Source organism: Camponotus floridanus, unplaced genomic scaffold, assembly GCF_003227725.1.
Source record: "Camponotus floridanus strain SB8 unplaced genomic scaffold, Cflo_v7.5 scaffold17, whole genome shotgun sequence".
Taxonomy (NCBI): Eukaryota; Metazoa; Arthropoda; class Insecta; order Hymenoptera; family Formicidae; genus Camponotus; species Camponotus floridanus.
Genome location: NW_020229292.1, coordinates 2,578,502 through 2,604,962, shown reverse-complemented (window position 1 = coordinate 2,604,962; position 26,461 = coordinate 2,578,502). Strand labels below are relative to the sequence as shown.

Here is a 26,461-nt window from a genome sequence, read left to right as displayed (position 1 = left end):
ATGGGAAAGGTTTTGGATATCGCTGCTTATTGTAACTTGAGCGTTGCCGTTGGCTGTGACAAGCTTATCTATGTGTGACGTAAATTTTGTTTCGATCTTCATAATACTATACCGTTTCCCACAAAGTTTCGAACATTCATGATGCGTTTTTGCCCATTTTTGCGCATAGTGTGTGGAGTAGTGTGCACAATTCATCGATTGTGTTTATGAATAATTTCAAGTATGTGTGAAAGAAGTATTAAAATATATTAAAGTCTCTAAGAGGCAATATTCGACGATCCGATATGTTTTTATTATTATTCTTTATGCATTTTTTNGTCTGATCGTTATTTTTGCTTCTTGCAGTAAAACATTTGCTAAAATATATAATAAAGGATGGTGGAAAAATGCAGTATTCTATCAGGTTTATCCGCGAAGTTTCATGGATTCGAATAACGATGGTGTAGGTGATTTAAACGGTGAAAGAAAAATCATATAACATTAATTTCTTATAAAAACTAAAAAATTAGAGGTGTTAACGGTCCGTTATTAATAATAATACAAAATTTTAAAAAGAAAGGATTCGGGCCGTGACGTAGGGTGGTTGTACGAAATAACTATAAAAAGTTAAAACTGTAAAGACAGACCACTAAGGTTGAAAAGTAAATTTAATAGGAAAATCTGTCAGAGCACAAAATTATTAAATACATTCTAAGAGACAACGCACGTTTCGATCTTCTACAGATCCTTTTCAATGTCATACAAAATTATAAAAATAAACGCTAAGCATGAAACAAAGGAGGTCATGAGGATCTTAATAACGGTTACAAATTTAAACGCATAAAGAAACGATCGGAAATACACATAGTAGAAAATGCAAAAATTGAATAAAAAGCAATAAAAAGCTTTACTTTTCAACCTTAGTGGTCTGTCTTTACAGTTTTAACTTTTTATGGTTATTTGGTACCACCACCCTACGGCCCGAAGCCTTTCTTTTTTAATTTCTTATAGCCATCAAATAAATAAAATAGTATAAAGTCGATAAGAATAATTTATATCGACATATAAATTATAGAAAATTATAGAATATAATTAAAGAAAGAATATTTATTTGTTCTTATTTATATATTCTGAGTACAGTAATATTATCGAAACTACAGCATTTCGTAGACTCCGGAATCACTGGCATTTGGCTATCGCCGATTTACACAAGTCCGATGATTGATTCCGGATATGATATTTCCGATTTCAAAGATATCGATCCGACTTTTGGTACAATAGGAGATATAGAGAAGTTAATTGCTCAAGCGAAAAAACTCGGTATAAAGGATAAACATGTGAAATTGATTTGCTTTGTTTCTTTTTTTTATTTTTCTCTTTCTCAATAAATCGAAAATCGAAATATTCTTTCTGGTAGGTGATTTTGGATCTAGTTCCAAATCATACTTCTGATAAGCATGAGTGGTTTAGAAAGAGTCTTATTGGAGAAGGCAAATACAAAGATTATTATATATGGAAAACCGGCAATAATAATAATCAATCACCGCCCAATAATTGGATCAGCGATTTATATTTAGCGGCCCTGCTTGGAGCTTTGATACGAATCGTAATCAATGGTATTTTCATCAATTTGAATATAGGCAACCTGATCTGAATTATAGTAACCCCGAGGTGCGAGATGAAATGGAAGTAAGTAATACACAGTAAAAAATTTTGTGTTAAATTTAACATATTTCACATGTCCTAATTTATCCATTCTAATTTTAATGTTAATTTAACAGAAGGCAAGTATGTAAATAAATAACACAAGTAATATGTTTAAAAATTAACACAAAAGTGTAACACTTAAACTTTATCTGGAAATAAATATGTTAAATTAACATATTTATAATGTTAAATTTAATTTAAAAAAATGTTATTCTTACATTTTTATGATAAATAACAGAAGAGATATCTCGATCTAACATATGAAAACTGTTATAGAGAAAAAAATAACATAACTTATCTGTTCATTTTTAACATATAACATATTTCATCAAAAAATTCGTGCATTTACATATTAATTGTGTTGTTGTTTAACTCTTAAAAACGATGAATATTAACTCAATGCAGAAATGTCAAAATAACGCAACGATAATATGTTACATTAATATAAGAGTATGTTAAAATTTAATACAAAAATTTTTACAAGAGAAAATTTTAAAAGAAATACAAAATCTTTTTTATCGTGTCTATATAAGTATATAATAACATTACTTGTTATACTAAAAGAATTTACACATAATAATAATTTTAATAATAATAATAATGATAATAATAATAATAATAATAATAATAATGATAATAATAATAATAATGATAATAGTAATAATGATGATGATAATAATAATAATGAAAATAATAATAATGATAATAATAATAATAATAACAATAAATAAATAATTAAATAATTTAACGGTTATATAAATTAATTCAATTTATAATTTATTACAAAAGTAATAGTTTTTTAAAAAAGAATAAAATAAAATATATTTTAATGAATCAAAAATTATTTGTAAATAAGGAAATTATTAGTATGAATTTAAACATTGAAATGAATTTAATTAGTACGAATATTTCGTTTATTATATTACGTAATATTACTTGCGCACCAAAAAAAAAAAATAAATGATAAATTAAAATATAAAAGCACTTAAATTACAATTTAATTTTAAAAAGTCAAATGAATGCAACATAAGTATTATACAAATAAATATAGAAAAATATAAATATACATATATTAATAATAATAATAATATATATATATATATACAGGGTGACCCATTTTAACTTAGGCGGCCAAATAACTCGAAAAATAAGCACACTACGAAAAAATGGTTACAATCAAAATTTCGTCATTTCGAGGGGGACGTACAATGACGTTAAAATCAGCCCCCCCACCCTCCCCCTGGGCGGTGAGGGGGGGCAAGTTTGAAATCTTAAATGGAACCCCCTATTTTTCATTGCATATTCTTGTAGCTTATCTCGAGAGCTTTCCAAGACACTATAATTAAGTACCTTTTTATTAAGTACTTTTTGAGTTATAAGGCTTGAAATCATTTCTTAATTTTACATAAACCATAAAATATCTAGTAAACCATTCAATTTTCGATTATCTTACCTTCATACTTTTATGTACAAAATAATGAGAGGAATCAATTGGTGTAAAGAAAACACATAGTTGTTTCTAAGAAAAAATATGTAATTTGCAATTAACAATTCCATATTTTTTCTTAAAAACAACTGTATGTTTTCTTTACACCAATTGATTCCTCTCATTATTTTGTACATAAAAGTATGAAGGTAAGATAATCGAAAATTGAATGGTTTACTAGATATTTTATGGTTTATGTAAAATTAAGAAATGATTTCAAGCCTTATAACTCAAAAAGTACTTAATAAAAAGGTACTTAATTATAGTGTCTTGGAAAGCTCTCGAGATAAGCTACAAGAATATGCAATGAAAAATAGGGGGTTCCATTTAAGATTTCAAACTTGCCCCCCTCACCGCCCAGGGGGAGGAGTGGGGGGGCTGATTTTAACGTCATTGTACGTCCCCCTCGAAATGACGAAATTTTGATTCTAACCATTTTTTTGTAGTGTGCTTATTTTTCGAGTTATTTGGCCGCCTAAGTTAAAATGGGTCACCCTGTATATATATATATATATATATATATATATATATATATATATATATATATACATGCTACATCACCGAAATAATTCTAGAAATTTCGTTTAACTATTTAACATTTTCAATTAAGCATTAACAATTTATAGGATGTGATTAGATTCTGGCTACGAAAAGGCATCGACGGATTCCGTGTGGATGCTATTCCGCATTTGTTCGAAGATGCAAATTTTCCGAATGAATCCAGAAGTTACGCGCCAGGAGCTACTGAACGTGATTATTCGTATTTAGAGCATATTTACACTAAAGACGATCCACGCACGTACGATCTGGTAGCAAGTTGGCGAAAAGTTTTGGACGATTACGCGGATTATCATAACGAGGATGAAAAAGCGAGTGCATTTCTTTAATTTGCTTTGTTTTATGTATTACTATATTATATAAAAATTAGATAAGTTGCGATATAATTATTATATTGTTACGCGCGCGCCCGAGTCGTCACGGCCCTGCCGTTGTCCGGATCCCGTCTGCAAGAAGATTATTTACAAACAACGACTGTCAGCTGAGTTCGGTTCCAGCTGTCTGGCTGCGCGGACGCGAATTTGCGTCGAGCCGTTAATTTTGTGTTGAATCATTTTGTGTTATCGTTTGTGTTGCCCTGTGTTGTGCATTAAAGCTCTTAGTTACTTTTAAAAGTGTCTCTTTATTTCGCGCGACTCGCGAGCGGCCGATCTTTTCATGCGCGACTTCGATATTTATCGAAGTCCTCGCCGCGGGCGTAACAATATACATATACATATATGATAAGTAAAAAAAAACATTAGCTTTCTTGAGGTGAAAAAACACATATAAATTCACGAGACCCAAACAAATTTTTATATTTTCATCGTATTCATTATATATAGATTTCTATTTCATTAAATTCCTTATATACTGATTATTCGATATTTTATGAATATTAATTAATAGATGATTAATAGAAGATTAATTAATAGATGTTTATAAATGAATAGATATTTTGATTTAGGTGATAATGACTGAAGCTTATACGAGTTTGGAGAATACTACGAAGTATTATAAATTTGGCTCACATGTGCCTTTTAACTTCAAATTTATTTCTGATGTGAATAATGTTTCTAAAGCTGCGGATTTTAAACGCATTATCGATGACTGGATGTCTCAAACGCCGAATGATGAGAGTCCAAATTGGGTGGTAAGTAAAATTCACATATGCATTTATTTTTAAGATAAGATATAAATTAATGATTGCAATTCAATATTTAAATGAATTAATAAAAATGTGACTGTTTTGTATAATACTATAAATTGCATAATAAATAAAAATACAAAGATATTAAAAAGATATTTTATATAGTTCTATAGTTCCTATAGTTTTTAAAATAATATTTTTGGAAATTCTAATATAATAAAAATTATATAATAATATGATAATTTTATAGATGGGAAATCATGATAAAAGTAGAACTGCATCTCGTTATCCTGGAAGAGGAGATCAAATGATAATGTTAGAGATGATCTTACCTGGTATCGCAGTTACTTACAATGGCGAAGAAATCGGCATGCTTGATAAACGGGATATATCTTGGGAGGACACACAGGATCCTCAAGCTTGTAATGCTGGGAAGGATAAATATCAGAATCTATCGCGCGACCGCAATCGCACGCCATTTCAGTGGGATGCCACAAAGAATGCTGGTAAATTATTTATATAAATAATTTTTTAGAATATTAGTTGAAAGAATTATTATAGACAAAAATGATTGAAAGCATATTAATCAGCTATTTTCATTTTTTTAAATTAGAAAATAAAATATTCAGATGAATAATTTAAACATAAAAAAAAAATGGTGATCTAAATGTTTATTTTTTATTTATTTTGAAGGTTTCAGTAAAGCTAATCACACATGGCTTCCTGTACATGAAAACTATATCGAATTGAATTTAGCAAAGCAAAAAATCGCCAACGAGTCACATTACAAGATCTATACTTCTTTAATTAAGATGCGTCAACGCGAAGCAGCGCTACAACAGGGAAATCTTACGACGTTGGTACAGAGTAATGACCAAGTCTTGATTGTAATTCGGCAGTATAATGAGCAATGCATAGTACTTCTTATCAATTTCAATGACAAAATCGCCCAAATAGTCGATTTAACGAGCCAAGGACTTGCAAACGAACTTGTTGTTGAAGTTGTCACTATCGGTTCTCCAATTAAAAAAGGGTAAATATATATAAAATAACATTTTATTAATATTTAAATATTATATTGTTAGGTTGTATTTTATTATTATTTTATTATATATTTTAATATATATTACATTTAAATAATATTATTTTAATAATATTTTATCATTACTTAATTACTTGATTTACATAAATAGTAATTTTTTGTTTTACATTAGTTTCAATAACAATATGAATAGTTTCATATAAAAGGGTTTACATAATTATTTATTATTATTTTAATTCTTTTTATTTTTTATTAATTACTTAAATGTTTAAAAGTAACTTTAAATGTTTTAAAGAGATAAACGAGAGTAATATAAATTAAAATAATTTATATTATGTAAATATTAGTACAAATAATATATATATATATATATATATATATATATATATATATATACTATATCATTGTCGCGACGTCAAGTGCATAAATATTTTTTTCTAACTTATTAACAGTTTTTACCTACACAATCGTGACGTTACCTAGTAGCGTCCTAGGTAGCATATATTCGTTTCAAAAACGTGTCACAAATGTTTTTTTAAAACGTTTCATAACCGACTCTTGAAAACGTTTCTTATCGAATAAAATGTCCACTTGAAGAATGTTAAGTGATACGTTTCTCTTCTGATAAAAACTCCGTTTAAAAAAATGTTTAAAATACGTTTTTTTCTTTTATTCGTCAAATGTTTGTTTTTTGGAATTGTTTAATGGAATTAATAAATTTATAATTAATAATTTAATAAAATTAATAAAATAATACATTCATACACACTCTCTAAAAATGAATCAATGTATTATCATTGAAAACAGTAAACAGAGTCACTGATACAGCAGTTATAAGTTATTATAGCACTGTAAATCAATAATATTTCACTAAAAGAATTAGTAATATTGACTGTAATTGACAATAGAGGAACTTTAGATATTAAATCGATTTTATAAGTCGGATAAATAAATGTCCGGCGAATAAACGAAAATGATGAATCTATTCATTACATATTAAAGATGTAAAATAAATCATCATTTATTTAACATTCATGTTCTAATATGCATATAAATATAAATAAAATTTTTAATTTTATACGAAATAAATAAATTAATATTACTGATTAAAGCAGTCAATATTACTAATTCTTTCAGTGAAATATTATTGATTTACAGTGCTATAATAACTTATAACTGCTATATCAGTGACTCTGTTTACTGTTTTCAGTGATAATATACTGATTCATTTTTAGAGAGTGTGTATGAATATTATATTAATCCAATATTTTATTAATTCCATATAAAAAAGCAAACTTTTAACAAATAAAAAAAAAGTATTTTAAACATATTTAAGTATTTTAAACGTATTTTAAACATATTTAAGAATTTTGTATTGATTATTGATACATATATTTCAGAACGACGGTGAACACAAAAGAAATAAACTTGCCTGCTAAAGCTGCTCTCGTTCTTGCTTCAAAAAAGAAGTAAGGTAGATCGTAATATTTAAAATATTTTATGAAAATTTATATTGAAACAATTATAACTTTTTATACTATTTTTATGTTTTGTATATCAAAATAAATGTAAAATATATAATAATAAATAATATATAATATATATAATAATATATATAATAATAAATTAACGTGTTGACCAGTTGGTATGTATGGATTCAATTATAGCATCAAATATATATTCATATCATTTGTTAATGATTTACTTATACGTATACATGAAGAGAATAAACAATTCTTTAATATATGAACAGATGTTAAATAAAAGGATGCGCATTTGGTAACATATTTATATATTTATATATTAATAAACATATTTATATATTAATTTTGTATTAATTATAAATATTATGTTTCATTTTATATGTATTTACAATCAGAATGCATTCTTTATATTTTATACATTAAATTTAAGAATTCTTAATCTATTATACAGTTTAAAAATATATTTCTTTTTTGGGAAAAGAATAATTCTCCACTTTTCTATAATGTATTTTTAGCTATTATAGTATTTTATTATGTCGTAATTTTAAAAGAATTGTAAGAGATTCTGATTGTAAAGTTAAAGTTGTTGAAAAAAATTATATTAACATATTTTATTATATTGTAAAGTTATGTTAACTATGTAATAATTATATTTTTTTACTATCAGGTATTATTATGTGCACACAAATTATTTAGATTATTAATTGTAGAAAATAATGTGATCTTTTTTGGACATCGTTTATGGCATCGTTACATATATTATATTGCTATTATATTATCGATATATTATCACTATATATTATATAATTTAAAAAATATAAGATTTATGAATAATACTTAAATGTAATCCTTGTGTTATTTCCGAGTTTAATCTAAAGCAATACACAAAAGATTGCAGATTAATGTAAAATTTTCATATTTCAATATTTCTTTTTTAAATTTGAGATTTTTTTCATAAATTTATAGTAATTTATTAAATAATAAGTAAGTAATTTATTAAATAATAAATAACATACGAAGATAAATAATTCGTGTTTCGTATTTTAATTTTTTATAAAAATTTCATAGTTATTACAGTTTTCGCATTCTATCAGGTATTATTAAGTACTTTTTCTACTATCAGGTATAAATAATTTACTTAACTAATTGCAGAAAATAATGTATTTAGCTTTTTTAAATACTACGTATGAGATACATTGCCAAGTGTGTTATCGTACCGCGATAATTATAGTGAAATAAAATTTCCAAGTCGCGCTTAAATGCAATCCTTGTATCATTTCCTGATCTAGTCTAAAACAATATAGAACAGAATATTAGTTGATTATGGCAATGTTCTGTATTGTGTGTATGCATAATATTATTGATAAAGATTCTGCCATTTATATAGACTTTGTGACTAATTCCGCGATATTTTAACAAAAGTCATTTATCGCAGTGCTTGATTGATGACTATGAAAACGTTCACATTGTTATAGTAATTAAACCATTTATTTTGTGCCTGTCAATTATTTGATTTTTTCGAACGTAAAGATATTGTAACATACATTAACAACTCATAAGAAAGTAACTGATTTTTTTAGCTATTAATGTACATATAAGTAATTTTTAAATTCGTAAAGTACAAACGGCATCATGTCGCTTAGTGACAATTAGCTGACAATTCATTAGCCGAGATTTTCAATAAATCATGATGGAACAACACTGTCACACTTAGTTACGTAACATTTTAAAAATGTGAGAAAACTTTCAATTCTTTTACACATATCAACAAGGCTAAAAATGGTATATAAATTTATCATGAAAATTACTTAGGATGGAATAATATCAAACTGAATTTTTTCTCAAGTCTTTTCAAGTAGTGTCTTCACACTTAAATATTCCAAATGTAATTCAGATCAAAAAATGTATTACATCTATGTTATTTTTAAAAGATTTATTTCTGCAAAATCGCGAAGTATTCGTATTTCAGTAATGTAATTTTTGACGTAATGTAATTTTGTATCCACGTTTATTCGAGTCGCCAGCTTAAGCGACAAGCGTATCGTAGACATCGTATACGGACAGCGTCGTGGTCTCGCTCTGACTAGCGATGGAAAGGTAAATAAAAGATTATGCTATCACAATGATAACGATAATAATCATTTTCATAAAGTAAACAATTGTTTGTTATTTAAGTGTATGCTTGGGGAAAAAAGAATTGGGAAGAAAATGATTCGGAAGAAAGTGATTGGAAAGAAAATGATAGTCAGGTTGTTAACGAAAACATAACTAATTTTAGTGTACCGTGGCAGGTGAAACATGAATTGGAGAAAAGGAAAGTTGTCCGTATCGCGTGTGATTCAAATTTTAACATAGTTGTAACTGACGAAAGTAAACTATATGGTTGGCGCGATAACAAGAGCATCCAGATTATATTCGACCGTGCAAAATATTATAAATACCCACGCGAAATTATCAGAATCTCGGATAAAATAGGTAAATATTTTTCAAATTTATGTCTGATATTTCATCTCTAAGAATGTTATAGTATCGAACATCTTCATGAGATATTTGTAAGGATTGTCGAGCGGCAATAATCATGTACTTCGACTTAATGAGAACATTATTTATTTGATAGAGGTACACTTAAAACTGTGCGGCCGGACCGACGCCACGCTACCTCGACACACGTGGTCGCTTCTTCCCGCGCGCGCTCTCCCTCGTGTATATATGCCGACTGACGCCACGCTGACGCAACACTACCCTCTTGTCTTGCCAGCGCCCCCGCCTTCCATGGCGTACCAGGGTCATGTACCCTACAATAATCTGGGCGCGTAATTTGGTTTTTCTTTGGTATCACGTTCATCTCACAATTCGGCCTTTCCTGATCATTTGTCCGGCCTCGGACACGGTAGTACAAACAAGATAATAGAGTATAATGAATAAGTACAAAACAATCTTAACTACTGCTTATCAACTAATCTTTGGTCTCTGATAAGTGTTTTAGGTATAGTCAGGCGATTTCGTCACGCCAGGGTCTAATGTTGCAAGCTTCCCATGTTCCTTCGTAAGGGCGACGTGATGTTTGGTAATTCTCTACATCTCTAATTATGTATCTATCATTTCTGAGAATCTTATATACCTCATAAGGTCCTTTGAACTCGGGGATGAGTTTCTTCGGCGCCCCCGGAGTATTATCAAAATTTCGGATCCCCACGTAATCACCTTCCTTGTACTGACGTGGCTCTTTTCTACTCTTGTCAAAGTAACGCTGATTGTATTCTTGATTCTTTGAAATATTCTTAGCGGCCCTTTCGCGTATCACTTCGAGATCACGGGTTTCTGGTGTAGCCTTTTCCTCTAAGTACTCCTTGATTCCATCAATGCTCGGGCCTCGCTGGTCGACTCCAAACAATAAACGACTTGGTGTATCTCCCGTGGATTTATTTATCGTGTTGTTGATCGCGAATTCTGCTTCCGCTAGCGCCTTATACCAATACTTTCCGGCATTATTATCAACTACTTTGGCAAGGAGCGGGCCTAACACACGGTTAATTCGTTCTACCTGCCCATTCGCTTTAGGAGATCCCGTAGCTATCAACACGTGTCGAATGTTATTTTCCTTGAGAAATTCTTCAAACTCATTTGAGGTGAAACAAGTCCCTCTATCGCTCACTATAGTATGAGGGCGGCTATAGTTAGCGAAATGCTGCCTTAGACAATCGATGGATTCCCTTGAAGTTGTAGTCTTAGTAGCATACAATTTAATGTACTTCGTGAATGCATCGACGATCACTAAAATGTGTTGTTTGATCAAGTGTCTTCGATCTATAGGTCCCATATGGTCGATGTGAAATGTCTGAAACGGTACATTACCTTTAGGTATACTATGCAGAAATCCTTCAGACTTGCCTGTAGATGGAGTAAACGCAATACATTTTAAACAATTTCGAACATGATTCTTAACCTTAATACGCATTTGCGGAAACCAATAGGTCTTATCTATCGCGCCGCACGTTTTTTCTGGACCGAAATGTCCCATTTCGTCATGATACTTTCGCAATACATGACTTTCCATTTTTTCCGGTACATAGAACCGTAACTCGCCATCTCTTTTTCGGTATACGAGTCCATTTCGCATCTCGTATTGTCTATCTTGAGATTTCTCAAGTTTCCCTCGTAGTTCTCGGATTTTGGGATCGCGATTTTGACTTAACGCTAGTTCTAACTCGAGTGGGTTATCCTCAATAACCAGGATGTTTGTGGCGCGGCTGAGAGCGTCTACGTGTTGCATTTTGGTGCCGGCTCTGTGTTCCAGAGTATAATCATATTCCATAAGCTCGACAGCCCACCTTTCTATTCGTGGACACACATCCTTCTTATCTAAAGTCATTTTCAACGACGCACAATCCGTAACGATCTTAAACTTAATGCCATGCAAGTAGATGCGAAATCGGCGAAGTGCATAGATAACTGCGAGCGTTTCTAATTCAAAACTATGATAGCGGCTTTCAGTATCGGTCGCCCGTTTTGAAAAATACGAGACCGGGTGAAACTTCATATCTGTTTTCTTTTGCATAAGAGAGGCGCCAAAACCGTGCGAACTAGCATCTGTATGAAGTTCCGTCTCATCATGAGGACTGTATATACTAAGTACAGGTGCTTCCTGCAGTTTTCGCTTAAGTATCTGAAACGCTTTTAGTTGTTCTTTCCCAAACTTAAATTCCACGTTTTTACGGAGTAATTCATGAAGTGGTTTTGCGATAACGGAGAAACCTTCAATAAATTTTCGAAAATACGAAGCCATCCCGAGGAAACATTGCAGACTTTTCAAATTTTGTGGAATTGGATATTTCTCGATTGTCTCAATCCCTGACTTGTTTGGCTGAATTCCGATTTTAGAGATACGATAACCTAAGAACTCTATCTCTGTGCATAAAAACTGACATTTATCGAGTCGGAGCTCCAACAGATTATCAACTAAGCACTTGAACAACTGCTTTAAGACCTTAAAGTGATGCTCTAACGTAACGGTTGCGACCAATACATCGTCCATGTATACGACAATGTCTCCGGATCTAATCAATTCTACTAACGCTTCGTTTACAAATCTCTGAAATCTCGACGGTCCTACTTTGAGTCCGAAAGGCATTCTTCTATATTCGAAAATCCCGTACGGTGTCGTAAATGCAGTATATTTTATCGATTCATCCGCGATTCGAATATGAAAGAACCCGTCTTTCAGATCAAGAATACTGAAATACTTTTTATCTCTAAGTACGTCAATTTGGTCCTCTATTAACGGAAGAGGATAATTATCGCGACGCAGGACTTTGTTTAACACACGATAATCCACACAAAGTCGGAGTTCATCATTCTTTTTCTTTACTAGAATAATAGGGGAAACATATTCGGATTTATTAGGCTGAATGATTTTCCTCTCCAGGAGATCGTCTAATATTTTCCTCAACTTTTCCTTTTCAGAAACGGAGACTCGACGTGGGTTAAAGTGGAATGGGGTTTCATTCGTCAGGCTTAATTTTAACTCCATGTCGACTTTTGGACTAATAGACCTTGCGGGCTCAACGTATTCCGACCTAAAGAGTTCTCGCAAACTAATCTGTGCTTCACGAGATATTTCGGGATTGATACCAAGAGAATCTAATGCCGTGTCGCGCGGATTATCTACTTCTACGTTCAACAGCTCATCTATCACTTGAACTTCCAGTTTCCTCAGACCCAGACCGAATTTCTTCAATACGTCGCGACCTAACACTACCGGGTATACCATAGTCGTATCCGGAACAACTAGTGTTGTTATATTATTTTTTGTTTCGTTATCGATAGTGATATTCAGCCGTATATACCCGATAATCCGTAACGGTGAGTAGTTTATACCATGATAATTTCCCGAGTGTGTACCGAAAGATTCTACTGCTTCTTTCAACGCGAAACTCTCTTTTATAAAACTGACTTTACTACCTGAATCCATTAGCGTGTTTAATCTAATCTTATGATTTGTATCGGGAAGACTTGTGCAGTTTATTTCGTAGTCGACGTCTTTAAAAAATGTCTCTTCGTCCTCCTCGCAGCCGAAGATGGAGTAGACTGGATTTTCCTTCTCGTTGACAACTGCAACCTCCGTTGATGACGTAGTCTTCGTTGGACAGTCCTTGGATATGTGGCCCATCTCACCACACTTGAAACACGAGCCCTTCTCGCGCTTAGGTTGACGACAGTCAGAAGCGATGTGCCCTAGTTTGTTACAGTTATAACAACGAGGATTTTTCAGTTTTCCTTCGTCGTTTTTCGCTTGATTTTCTCCTTTTTTCTCATTATCCTTTTGTGAATCAGCTGATTTTACGTCGTGCTTTCCCGTCGGTCGTGAATCTCGTTTCGTATTGTTTTTCACAGGTGTTCGCAAGGATACTTTCTCGAAGGTTCGTAACATATCTTCCTTCTTCTGGAACTCCTTCATTCGTGCTAAGTCTTGTAGATGGTCACTCGGAATGCCATCAATTAAATAATCGACCATTTCCTCTTCGTCGATAGGAACGTCTTTTGCCAAGATTATTTTATCGTGGAAATAATCTGCAAAATTCTCGGATGGTTTCCACTCTCTTGCCTCGAATTTCTTCCTCATGGCTACACGTAACGGACGATGATCATACATTTTCCGGAAGCCGTCCATTATTTCATCAAGAGTCATGGCAATCGTGTTTTCTGCCTGAAACCAGCTCTTCGCTTTTCCTTTTATTTTGTTGCTAACGAGCAGTTTAGCACGGTCATCATCGAGACGATAGGTTGCACACAATTGACGGACTTGTTGCTCCCATTTTCTAAACGTACCTGCACTTCCGTCGAAGAATCCCACTAGTTCCAACATGGCGGTGATGTTCTCTGTTCTGCGTGCCCCCTCGGCTACAGGTGGTGTGGCTCTTCGTAGTTGTTCGTTCTCCCGTCTAGCGATCTCTAACTCTCTTCTCAGGAGTTCGTTTTCACGACGCTCAAATTCGAGTTGCATGTCGCGATAACGGCGCTCTAATTCATCGCTATTTCGGCGGTCACGATTTCTGTTCTCTCTTGGGCCTTCTATTGTTCTTTCTTCGTTACCGTCATCTTCTTCGTTCGCGGTCAATGCTACTTCCTCGTCCGATAGATCCTTATCTGAGGCGGTCGTTGGGCACTCGGCGCAAGCAACGGAATTCATCCACGTGCCACTCGTGTCGTCTTTATCCAGACGCGCGATGAGATCTACCTTGCGTCCGTGCACCGGCAAGTCTCGTCTTCGTAATTCGGCCTTTAGTTGAGTTATCGAAAACTTCTTCGGATCCATTGTGATTTCGTTCCGTTCGTTGACCGTTTTTTCGGATTTTCTGAGTATGTAACGATAGCACGTGTCTCTCACGCGGCGACTCAACCAATAACGGAAGATGGCTGACGCAACTTCTTCGAGTTTCTTAAGTTTCCTTACGTGTGCTAGCGTCCTAATCCCGCTTCTGATTTTTGTAAGGATTGTCGAGCGGCAATAATCATGTACTTCGACTTAATGAGAACATTATTTATTTGATAGAGGTACACTTAAAACTGTGCGGCCGGACCGACGCCACGCTACCTCGACACACGTGGTCGCTTCTTCCCGCGCGCGCTCTCCCTCGTGTATATATGCCGACTGACGCCACGCTGACGCAACACTACCCTCTTGTCTTGCCAGCGCCCCCGCCTTCCATGGCGTACCAGGGTCATGTACCCTACAATAATCTGGGCGCGTAATTTGGTTTTTCTTTGGTATCACGTTCATCTCACATATTGATGTTTCAGTTAAGGTGGTCTGCGGAGACGGGCATACATTGGCGTTCACAAATAAAGGAGAAATCTATGCCTGGGGTTCGAACTTATTTCGACAAGGTGTAAATAGCAACCAGAAACCTTCCGGACCGATCGTGGTAACTTATGAATTATTAATAAAAAGCTTTTTAATAATTGCCATGATGAGTGAAACAAGAAACGAAATAATAAGGAAAGATATGATCGACAGGTAAACATCCCCGAGATGGGAAAGGTTTTGGATATCGCTGCTTATTGTAACTTGAGCGTTGCCGTTGGCTGTGACAAGCTTATCTATGTGTGACGTAAATTTTGTTTCGATCTTCATAATACTATACCGTTTCCCACAAAGTTTCGAACATTCATGATGCGTTTTGCCCATTTTGCGCATAGTGTGTGGAGTAGTGTGCACAATTCATCGATTGTGTTTATGAATAATTTCAAGTATGTGAAAGAAGTATTAAATATATTAAAGTCTCTAAGAGCAATATTCGACGATCCGATATGTTTTATTATTATTCTTTATGCATTTTTTTATTTTGCATAAAACTATGTGATACATATTTTCATTTTGATTTGGTTGTTATAAAGAATGGAGATTTATAAGGGAATTGTAGATTTTATAAAAAAGAATTAGGGCAATTTTTTTCTACTAGAAAAAATAAATTACAATTGTGTTAACGGTTATTTTGAAACTTTTAGTCTCACTCCAGTCATATATTGAATTATAACATTACAAGTGAAAAATTACATATTCTTATGGTAATTTTTACAATCTAATATTATTATTTAATAATTTGCACTTCAGTTGTCGAATGATCTTATAATATTAGTCAAAGGACAACCTATTTATATTCACTATCCTTAAGATTCGTTGTCAGTATTTTAAAAATATGTTTCAACATGATTGGACTGAAAATATTCAAAGGTAAGCTTAGAAAAAAAACTGGTATTCTTATTCAGAAATTCTCAACTTTGATTACGTAATGACAAGCATTGTTCTTTGACAGCATATCGGATTCAGTGTACACGGTATCAGAGAAATTTTCTTACGTCGTTTATAAAGCCTTCTTGAAATATTTATATACCGGCATAATCGATTTACCTTCGGAGAATGCATTAAGTAATTGAAACTGTAAATGTAAATTATCACATACTTACAATTCGGAAACTGAAACGACACTTTTTTACAGAACTTATGGAATTGGCCGATACGTATTGTACGATTGTGAAACCAATCTTATAAAAGATTGCAGTCAGATAATAAAAAAAGTCATTACTGTGTCAAATGTAGCTTTCTTCTACAATAAAGCTATCGAATGCAATGCTAAGGTAAGTATCACAGTTTGGATTTAATTACTATTACTGTCGGAATTTATTAATTGTAATGTATGTATTTATGTGTATACAATATATTATCGTATATCATCATACAATATATTATCGTATATGACTTACAGGAACTCGAGGAATTCTGCTTCCAGTTTGCTCTGCGTCATATGAAAGCTGTAGTATTATCGGAAGAGTATATTAAGTTAGACACGAGTACAAAGGATAATTTTATACGCAGAGCAACTAAAGGAAATACTTTCGAAATATGATTCTTTTGACATAAATTTCGAGCTAAATCGCAGATCGTTTTTTTATTCCTATACATGAATCATTGAAGCTATATATGTTCAATAATTCTTGTTTCAGTTACCATTTTATAGTTTAAGATAATATTACGTAATATACATATATGATATATGATTTTATCTAATTTTATTTATGAATTGGAATATTTACAAAATTGAGTCAATTCTTAAATAATAAATTTGATGCTATCATAAAAAATTGATTTAATATTATAAGATTTTTTTTGACACTATTGTTTTCTCTAAAAGCGAATATATAATATGTAATAATTATTTTATTATAATCATTGTATTATAATAAATGCATTTTTATTTTATTTATAATCAAATTAGCTTAACGCTAATTGGATTATAAATAAAATAAATGGGTTTGACAACTGGCAACGAGACATTTGCTTTGTATCCTAAATGATCCTAATTTTTTTGTGGCAAAATATTTTTATTCTATCTCAAAGAATTTAGTATATTTCTTTAATTATACATATATATTGTAGTGTTTTCAAAAACTGATTTAGACTGGATAATGAAGACTGATTTAATCGTTGAATAATAAATTTAACACTTATTACATGCAATATGTAATTGTAATTAAGCAGTAATTAATGATAGAAGGAATTACAGATCTATTTTAGTTTTTGTCAGCGTTATTTAGTTCGTGTAATTTTTATTTAAAATAATTGATTTAATTGAATGGCGACAGAAAAAGTTCTCGCAATTTTAAAAAATTCTAAAATTCTAATTCACAAAGTTTTATCAGTCAATTTTCTATATTAATCACAGAAATGATCAGTCGTCTATCGCATTTAAATGTGGATTTGTTACTTAATTCGCATATCTTTGATTTAAGGTAATTGATTTAATCGGATGACAACAGAGAAAATTTTCGCGTAAACAGGCAAATAAGTTGCCTAAGTGTAAGTAATCGTAATGAAATTTAGAAATTCCTTATCTTAGGTCATAAGTTTTATATCCTTAAATATCCTTGTTAAATTATGATCAATTTTCTTACATCATCTATAAAGCCTTTTTGAAATACTTTTATACTGGCACAGTTGATTTACCTTTAGAGAACGCATTAGATAATTGAAGTTGTGAACTCAAAGCCGTTTCAGTTTCCGAGTTCGTAATAATTTGAGTTAATAAATTATTAATAAATAGTTACCAATTATAAGTTTGCGGAAAAACTAACATAACTATCTTCATGATATTATTTTATTTTATATAATGCATCTTTTATAATATTACGACTTTTATAAGATTAGTTTTACAATACAGGCCTTTTTTAAAAAAGCCGTTTCAGTTTCCGAGTTCGTAATAAGTTGTTACAGAGCTTATGGAATTGGCCGACCTGTATTGTAAAACTAATCTAATAAAAGTCGTAATATTATAAAAGTTGCATTATATAAAATAAAATAATATCATGAAGATAGTTATGTTAGTTTTTCCGCAAACTTATAATTGGTAACTATTTATTAATTAAACATCGTCGCGTATTTAAAAATTTTATCTCTATTATTCTTATGTACAGGGTGCTTCCGCAACATACAGATCGGTAAGTCGAGTTGCCTATCTGACGATCGGTCTTCTTTTACCGACCCCGCATTAATTGAAAAATAATAAAATCAGAGGATCGATCATGTAATGAAAAGTGAAAAAATTCCTTGATTGATACCTTGAATGCAAATCCGTAGGGAATGAGGAAAGTGAAATCAGCTTTTAACTTTGATATAGTGTAATTGTAATATTTAATAACATAAATAACATTATATTTAATAACATAAATAACTTAAATAACATTAATAACATAAAATGACACAATTGAAATATAATAACACAGATAAAATATAATGAATTTAAACAAAAAACTATTTTCTAATGTTCACACTGCTCATATGCTCAATGTAACCGCCATTCTTTTCTAAACATAAAGCAATCCTTCGCATAAAATTTTTCCTTATTCTCCGAATTATCGGAGGAGTGATTTCCGCACACGCGTTTCGAATTTTATTTTTAAGATCTTCTTTATATAATGTAAAAGAAGACCGATCGTCAGATAGGCAACCCGACTTATCGATCTGTATGTTGAGAAGCACCCTGTATGAATAATATAAATAATAAATAAAAATAATAATATAATAATAAAAAAAATGAAAAAATAAAAATAATAATAATATATATATATATATATATATATATATATATATATTATTATTATTATTTTTCCGTCCGGATACATGACATGATATTCAAAGGCGATATGTTACCATTTAGAACGTTATCTAACAACAAATGCTGTTGATGCTTTAACATATTTGACATTAATTGACAATTATACTTTCAAGATTCAAAAGTATATGCTCATGCTTTTGAAACATGAATTGGCAAAATTGCACTCTTACAGCAGTCCTAGCAAGTTTCTTCGGAGAAGCATGTGCAGCACTTCGAGATGATTATAAAATTGTATGCCGAGTTATATTAAAACTTACTTGGCTTTTGGGCAAAGAATAGCCAGAAAATTGAATAATATATATAGAGAAAAATAGATTTAAATGTATTTAAAGTATAAATTTTTTATTATAAATTTCTTTAATATGCACTTACAATATTGTCGTTAGATCTCTGGCGAGAAAATATACATATTGTATGATGGATTGTATTTTTTCATAAATTTGTAGAAATTTCTTGTTGTTAGATAACGTTCTAAAAATATCGCGTTTGAAAGCCATATCATGTATCAGGACAGAAATGACAGATAAACACTTATTGTTAGAGCATGTGAAGAAAATATACTGACATTGGATAATTTGTCATCTCGTATGAGCTTCAGCAATGTCGCTTTTAGAGACAATGAAAAATATATCAAATCAACACAGAATTACACAGAACAAGTATTATGTAAAAAACAGTAAAAAATCGAAAGACAAATTTGAAGTGAAAAAAGTTGAAGAAAAAACGAATCTTGTGGGACATTTATTTATGATGTAGAAAATGAAATTTTTTTTAGAGATACAAATTTATTTACTACAAAATATATAATATCATTTTGTTAGATCATTCAATTAAAAATTTCTCATTGATGTTTTAAACAATTCTCTAACGGAGAATTCGTTTTTCAATTAAAATATATTGCATCTATTTTTTTGTATGTCTTCTACATTAATTATTTTTTGTAAATAAACTTTCTTTTAGATAAGAATTACAGTAATTGAAATAAGCTGCACATTTTTAATAGGAGAGTCTATGTTATATATAATTTTAGGTTTCAAAATACTTTGTCACGTTGCAATTTTGAAATAATTGTAAGATCGAGAAATTAAAGTTGTCGAAAAAAATTATTTTAATATTTTACTATATTGTATGGTTATATATGATGTACATTATATTACATTTTTGTTATTATCAGGTATTATTATATACTTTCCTTTACTATCAAGTACTGTAATAATTTGTTTAGTTTGTAAATTGCAAGAAATAATGCAATTTATCTTTTTTGAATAATATGTATGTATGATACATTGCCATTGTATGTTACCGTTATACATAATTATAGTGAAATAAGATTTCCAAGTCGTGCTTAAATCCTTGTATTATTTCCTGATCTAAAACAATACACAAAACATTAGTGGATTATGGTAATATTATGTATTATATGGGTAATGTTATTGATAAAGATTCTGTCATTTATATAGACTTCTGTCATTTATATAGACTTTTGTCATTTATATAGACTTTGTCATTAATTGTACAATATCTTAATAAAACGTTAGTCATTAATTGCAGTGATTGATTGATAATCATAAAAAATTCAGCTGCAATAAACTAGTTTTGTACCTGTCAATTATTTGATTTTTTCGAACGAAAGATATTGTATTCAGTAGGCATGATCGATAAGGAAGTAACTAATTTCCTTAGTCATTAAAGTATATATAAGCAAATTTCAAATTTAACAAGTACAAAACGGCATCATGTCGGTAACAACATGCTTATGCGCATTTTTGCTGCTGGTCAGCAGTTCATCAGCTGAGATTTTCAATAAGTCATGGTGGAACAACACTGTCATCTATCAAATTTATATAAAAAGTTTCTATGATTCCAATGGTGATGGCATAGGCGATTTAAAAGGTATATTAATCGTTACTTAATTATTAATTGTATCGTATAAGACAAGAAGAAAAGAATAAATAAATTAAATAAGAAGATAAGAATACAAAGAATAAAGTATTATTACGTTCACATATATGTTATAATTTTATTCGATTAATTAGGGTAATTATATTTAGTTAACTTCTGGCATACGTTTATTATTGAAAAATATTAAAGCTTCAAAATAACGTAAGCTTAGTGTAGATATATTTACAAAATTTAAAATTTTATTCTCTGATGTTATTAGGAATAACTTTAAAGTTATCCTACATCGTGGATACTGGCATCAACGCGATCAGCTTATCGTCCATATATAATGACTTTAATGTTGATTTGGAATATGACATAACTAATGATGCAGGAATCGATCCTATTGTTGGTACAATGGATGATTTCAAGACTCTCGTGGCGGAAGCTCATAAACTCGGTTTAAAAGTGCGACGGTTTGCCTACGTCATGACTTTTATATGTGACATAATTTGATTGTTCAAATTATAATCGTAATTAATTGTACAGAGTTACTGATTGTCTTCAGTCTGTGAAATTTATCGATGTGTAGTATTTTCTTTGTGTGTAATTACTTTAGCGTATCCTTATAGGTGATTCTCGATGCCATACTTAATTATTCGTCTGACAAGTACTTATGGTTCCAAAAGGCTCTTCAAGGCGATGAGAAATATAAGGGATATTATATATGGGCAGAAGGTAAAAATAAAGATAACAAAACTCCACCTAATAATTGGATTAGTATATCTGGTGGTTCCGCATGGACTTATGTCGATTCACTAAAACAATGGTATCTTCATCAATACGGTCCTGGAATGCCTGATTTGAACTACTCGAATCCTGATCTATTGCAGGCGCTACAAGTAAGTTATAGAAAAGAGTTCAGTGTTAATGTTACTTTCTTTTTCCCTCTTTCTCTCTCTCTCTTTCTCTATACACACACACACACATGTTTCTAATGGTTCAGTTACATTATTTGTGTCTTAATAAAGAAACTATGGCGTTTATATATTCAATAAATTACGTTAATAAATCTTTTCAGTATTATTAATACACAATCTAATATTTCTTAATTATTATTTTTATTAAATTGAAACGTTTAATATATTCTTTAACTCGTTGCTCGAAATATCAACTTTCACATATGTAATAAATATGTCAAAAAATAAAATAAATCACATTATTTAACATTATAACATTATTTATTAGCATTAATAGTCTATCTATTAATTCATTGTGTAATATTTATTTTTGTTATAATATTTTTGCATCGATTAAAAATTTATTATTTAAGCTAGATTATAAATTTCTTCAGGCAGCTTCTAATTTATATATAAAATAGTTTCAGTGAAAATTTATAACCGTAAATTGAATTCCAAATATAAATTTATGTGAAAAAACAAAGTTTTTTAATTAGAAAAATACATAAATAAAAGCGTATAGAACATTTTACACATTATAGCATTTTCGGCTTATTAATACAGCTTTTAATGATTTTTTTTTTGACCGGTTATAGAAAACACGGGAATTCTGGTTGGATACGGGAATAGATGGATTCAACCTAATTTCCGCCCCATACATTTTCGAGGATAAAGAATTGCGAGATGAGCCTAGAAGTTATGCGCCTGGTGCCACACCGCAAGATTACAATTATTTGGATCACATTTACACCGTTAACCAAAAACGTACTTACGAGTATTTAAAAAGTATTAAAATACACACTGATCAATATGCGGATGAAATTAATGAAGATCCAAAGGTCAGTAAAGCAATATTATTTTTTCAAATCTATATGTTTTGTACTTACTTATTTGATTTAGAAAATATGCTCTCTCTAATTTCTCTAGTTACTAATGATAGAGGCGTATACCGATTTTCCACATATCATAGAATATTATAACTATGATCTGTTGCCTTCCAATTTCGAGATCATTAAACATGTAACTGCTAATTCGTCCGCGGAATATGTCAAAGAAGAAATCGACCACTACATAAATTCATTACCGAGTGGTACAATCGCCAATTGGGTGGTACGTATTCACACGAAGTCATCATAATCTTAATGAAAATTCATTTCTTTTTTTCTTAATTTACTAGATTCTATATTTTCTAATTTACAATGTAAAGAAAGCACTTTATAATTCTTTCTTGTATTAAATATTGCAAATACGTTGCATTATGTAATTTTAAAGACAAATATTTTATTTCACTTTATTCCAAAAATAATTTAAGAAAATAGCGAAATTTACTAGACGTATTATTATGAGAAATTTTGATCTAAATTTACGAAGTGGAAAATTTTTATCACATACATTTTTAGAAACTTTTCTAAGAAAAATCCAAGTTGTGCATATTTCTACCGTTCATTATTTTCCCTACATATAAAACAAATTGTCAATAATTTATGTATCAGTGAAAGTTTCACAAAGCTTTAGTATTTTTTTAAATGATGTAATATACTTTGCATTTTTGATAAAAAATTTTTTTCAAAATATTTAAATATTTTAATTACCTTGATTTTAATTATAAAAATAATTGTGACAAATAAAATATCATGTCAGATTTTTTGTTATCATTATGTTATATAAAAAAGAGAAAATTAATTTTTTTTCAATTAATAATAAATGTGTAATAATAATTGTTTTTTTTTTCAATTAAAAATAAATGTGGTTGAAATGTAATATGAATTATATATTTTTAGTTAGGAAATCCTGACTATCCACGCGTAGCATCGCGTTTCCCCGGAAGATTGGATCAAATGACTATGTTGTCCATGATTTTGCCGGGTATAGCAGTGACTTATTATGGCGATGAAATCGGTATGGTGGATGAAAAGGGTACATCCTGTAAGGATACAGAAGATCCCGAAACCTGCAACGCGATGTCTCGCACTCCAGAACAGACTCCATTTCAATGGAATGCGACAAGAAACGCAGGTAGAGACGAATTTTTGCGATTTACGATGTTTAATTTATTAACAATATATATCTAAATCTGACTCAATTAATTATTCATTATGGCAGGTTTTAGTATGGCGAATTCGACGTGGCTTCCGGTGAATCTAAATTATAAAGAGCTAAACTTGGAGAATAAGATGGGTATTAAGAATTCGCACTATCACATCTACAAAGATTTGGCTCATTTGCACGGAAAGGAACTAGCACTTACCGAAGGAAGTTATACATCGTTCATCTCAAACGATGATGTCCTCGGTGTAATTAGAAACAGCGGTGACCGTTACGTGCTGCTTCTGATTAACTACAAGGATGACATATCTCAAAACGTTGATTTGTCAAATCATGATCTTCCGGAAACAATGAAACTCAAGGTTGCTTCTTCGGAATCTCATTCTTCTCTAAAACAACAGTAAGGCTTTTTAAATACTTTTTTAAATTTGTTCATACACATGCTTATAAGTGTTATTAAATAATCATAATAGTAAAACTTTTTATTCGACAAAGAAAATGTTATTTTAGTAACATCTAAAATCACTTTATTAACATTATCATTTTATTAAGTGTGTTTCTTAATCAAATTTTAATAGTTAAAAACAATTTTTACTCGAAAAATAATTGTACGTTTTTAAATATGTTTGATAACAAATTTGTAATTAATTGCAACTATTTTAATTATAGATATATTTTTTATTTGAAACATATGTTATTACATATATAATTACATAATTCATAAAAAAGACATTTCTTAATTTTTCAAAAATAGACATACTTTATGTAAACTTCATAAATATTATATGATAATGACATATACTGTGTGCAGATATGTGATTCATTTTCATATATCTTTGCAGGGTTGACATAAAAAATATATATTTACCCAGGAAAGCCGCTGCTGTGTACACGTCTTTAAACATTCAATGAAAATATTACCTTTGTACATATTTGAGTAGACACTTTCTCGATTATGCACTTGTAAATTACAATATTTCCTGCAATGAAAAATAATAAAGAATACTTTATTTAATTGTGACTTTTTAAAAGATATCCTTAGATAATTGTAACATATACAGGGTGTCCCAAAACACGTAATCAATCTTTCAAAAACAGATTCCTGGGATAATCTGAAGACGACTTTTCCTCAAAGAAAATGTCGAGGCACTAATAATTTTCGAATTATAAGTGATTGGAAATAAGGGGTTTTTCGTAAACTAAGCTTTGTAGAAATAAAATATTATCAAAACCACATTCTTCGATTAATTTTAAATAGAGTTTACTTTAGTTGATGCTTTTAATTTAAGGCTTAATTGCAAAGATATATGATGACAAAAATTGGGAACATGCAAAAAATGATAGCCTTCATCGACATTTTCGCTGAGGAAAAATCGTCTGTAAATGATCCCAGAAATCTGTTTTTGAAAGATTGATTATGAGTTTTGGGACACCCTATATAATTTAAACATCCATAACTTTAAATTTATGTTATATGTAATATTATTAACATAATATTAATAATATTAATATAATTTTAATATTAATATTAATATATATACATAATATTAATATTAATAATATTAATATAATTTTATATTAATATTAATAATATTAATATAATGTTATTAATTATATATAATATTAATTATTTTGCTACATTATTTCTTCCAGAATTTAAAATTATATATTATTATACGCATTTAATTATATGTTAATATTTAATTTTATTGAATTGTTAATATATATGTTAAATATAGAAATATAGAATATGTTAACATTGTTATTTAAATAATGAAATTATATACAATATTTTTTAAAACCATTCCAAAATATTACATTAATACAATAAAATAAGAAAAAACATTATCCATAGAATATTAATCTAATATTATGAAGAATTATCTCATTTATGAAATTAAATATCGATATATGAGAGCTATAAATTATATAACTATCATCATATTATGTTTGTATACATATACATATACATATACATATATATATATATATATATATATATATATATAATGAAATAAACTAAAAATTGAACAGTGACATTTAAGATCAATGAGAATGATAGCAGCATTATTTTTGTTGCTACTCAGCACATTGCTTCCTATCTCGAGTTTTCGCTCTTACAAAGCTCTTACAAAGTTCCTCCATTGTATCAACAAATAAGTCTGGAAAGAAAAATGTTCAACATTAAAGAAAACAGTGCACGTGAGAAAATTATATGTGATGTATACTACTTATAAATATAGACATTATAAATATAGACATTATTTTCTGACTAAAGCGATAAATCCTATCTTGATCTTGTGTCTCCAACTATTCATTCCAATGAATGTCAAATAATAATAAATGATTATCAACTACTAAGTTCATCCTACTCTACTAGTAGTAAATGAGAGCTGCAAGATTCTTAGGTCGGTATTTGGACTGGTAACGATATCTATTATATTTTGAAGCAAAAAAATAAGGATACATGAATTTATTTCTATAATAAAATACAATAAAAAAACATGCTTAAATAATA

General features: G+C 30.0%; 3 protein-coding genes and 1 long non-coding RNA gene across 4 annotated transcripts; all 4 read left to right on the top strand.

The window, feature by feature from the left end:
* Window positions 1–1,196: 1,196 nt before the first annotated feature.
* On the top strand, window positions 1,197–1,633 carry LOC112637480 (maltase 1-like). Its single transcript, XM_025407286.1, has 2 exons — window positions 1,197–1,316; window positions 1,397–1,633. Exons 1-2 carry the CDS (start codon window positions 1,197–1,199, stop codon window positions 1,631–1,633), a joined length of 357 nt encoding a protein of 118 aa, XP_025263071.1.
* Window positions 1,485–7,374, top strand: LOC105255517 (maltase 2-like). Its single transcript, XM_025407340.1, has 6 exons — window positions 1,485–1,668; window positions 3,799–4,041; window positions 4,677–4,862; window positions 5,110–5,365; window positions 5,553–5,892; window positions 7,302–7,374. Exons 1-6 carry the CDS (start codon window positions 1,663–1,665, stop codon window positions 7,372–7,374), a joined length of 1,104 nt encoding a protein of 367 aa, XP_025263125.1. The 5' UTR covers window positions 1,485–1,662.
* An 8,626-nt stretch (window positions 7,375–16,000) lies between these two features.
* On the top strand, window positions 16,001–16,413 carry LOC112637486. Its single transcript, XR_003122573.1, has 3 exons — window positions 16,001–16,119; window positions 16,202–16,314; window positions 16,385–16,413. It is a non-coding gene; the product is annotated as an uncharacterized LOC112637486 (long non-coding RNA).
* A 4,365-nt stretch (window positions 16,414–20,778) lies between these two features.
* Window positions 20,779–24,921, top strand: LOC105252922 (maltase 1-like). The gene is made up of 8 exons (XM_011260585.2): window positions 20,779–20,950; window positions 21,219–21,406; window positions 21,571–21,840; window positions 22,494–22,736; window positions 22,825–23,007; window positions 23,679–23,913; window positions 24,001–24,343; window positions 24,786–24,921. Exons 1-8 carry the CDS (start codon window positions 20,794–20,796, stop codon window positions 24,853–24,855), a joined length of 1,689 nt encoding a protein of 562 aa, XP_011258887.2. The 5' UTR covers window positions 20,779–20,793; the 3' UTR covers window positions 24,856–24,921.
* The last annotated feature ends 1,540 nt before the right edge of the window (window positions 24,922–26,461 follow it).

Bases quoted from the DNA above. Each gene is read 5' to 3' on its own strand.
- LOC112637480 (XM_025407286.1), top strand. From the start codon at position 1,197: ATGATTGATTCCGGATATGATATTTCCGATTTCAAAGATATCGATCCG. The intron at 1,317-1,396 runs GTGAAATTGATT...TCTTTCTGGTAG, and splicing joins TCGGTATAAAGGATAAACAT to GTGATTTTGGATCTAGTTCC.
- LOC105255517 (XM_025407340.1), top strand. The intron at 4,042-4,676 runs GCGAGTGCATTT...ATTTTGATTTAG, and splicing joins ATCATAACGAGGATGAAAAA to GTGATAATGACTGAAGCTTA. The intron at 4,863-5,109 runs GTAAGTAAAATT...ATAATTTTATAG, and splicing joins ATGAGAGTCCAAATTGGGTG to ATGGGAAATCATGATAAAAG.
- LOC105252922 (XM_011260585.2), top strand. From the start codon at position 20,794: ATGTCGGTAACAACATGCTTATGCGCATTTTTGCTGCTGGTCAGCAGT. The intron at 23,008-23,678 runs GTACGTATTCAC...ATATATTTTTAG, and splicing joins GTACAATCGCCAATTGGGTG to TTAGGAAATCCTGACTATCC. The intron at 24,344-24,785 runs GTAAGGCTTTTT...ATATCTTTGCAG, and splicing joins CATTCTTCTCTAAAACAACA to GGTTGACATAAAAAATATAT.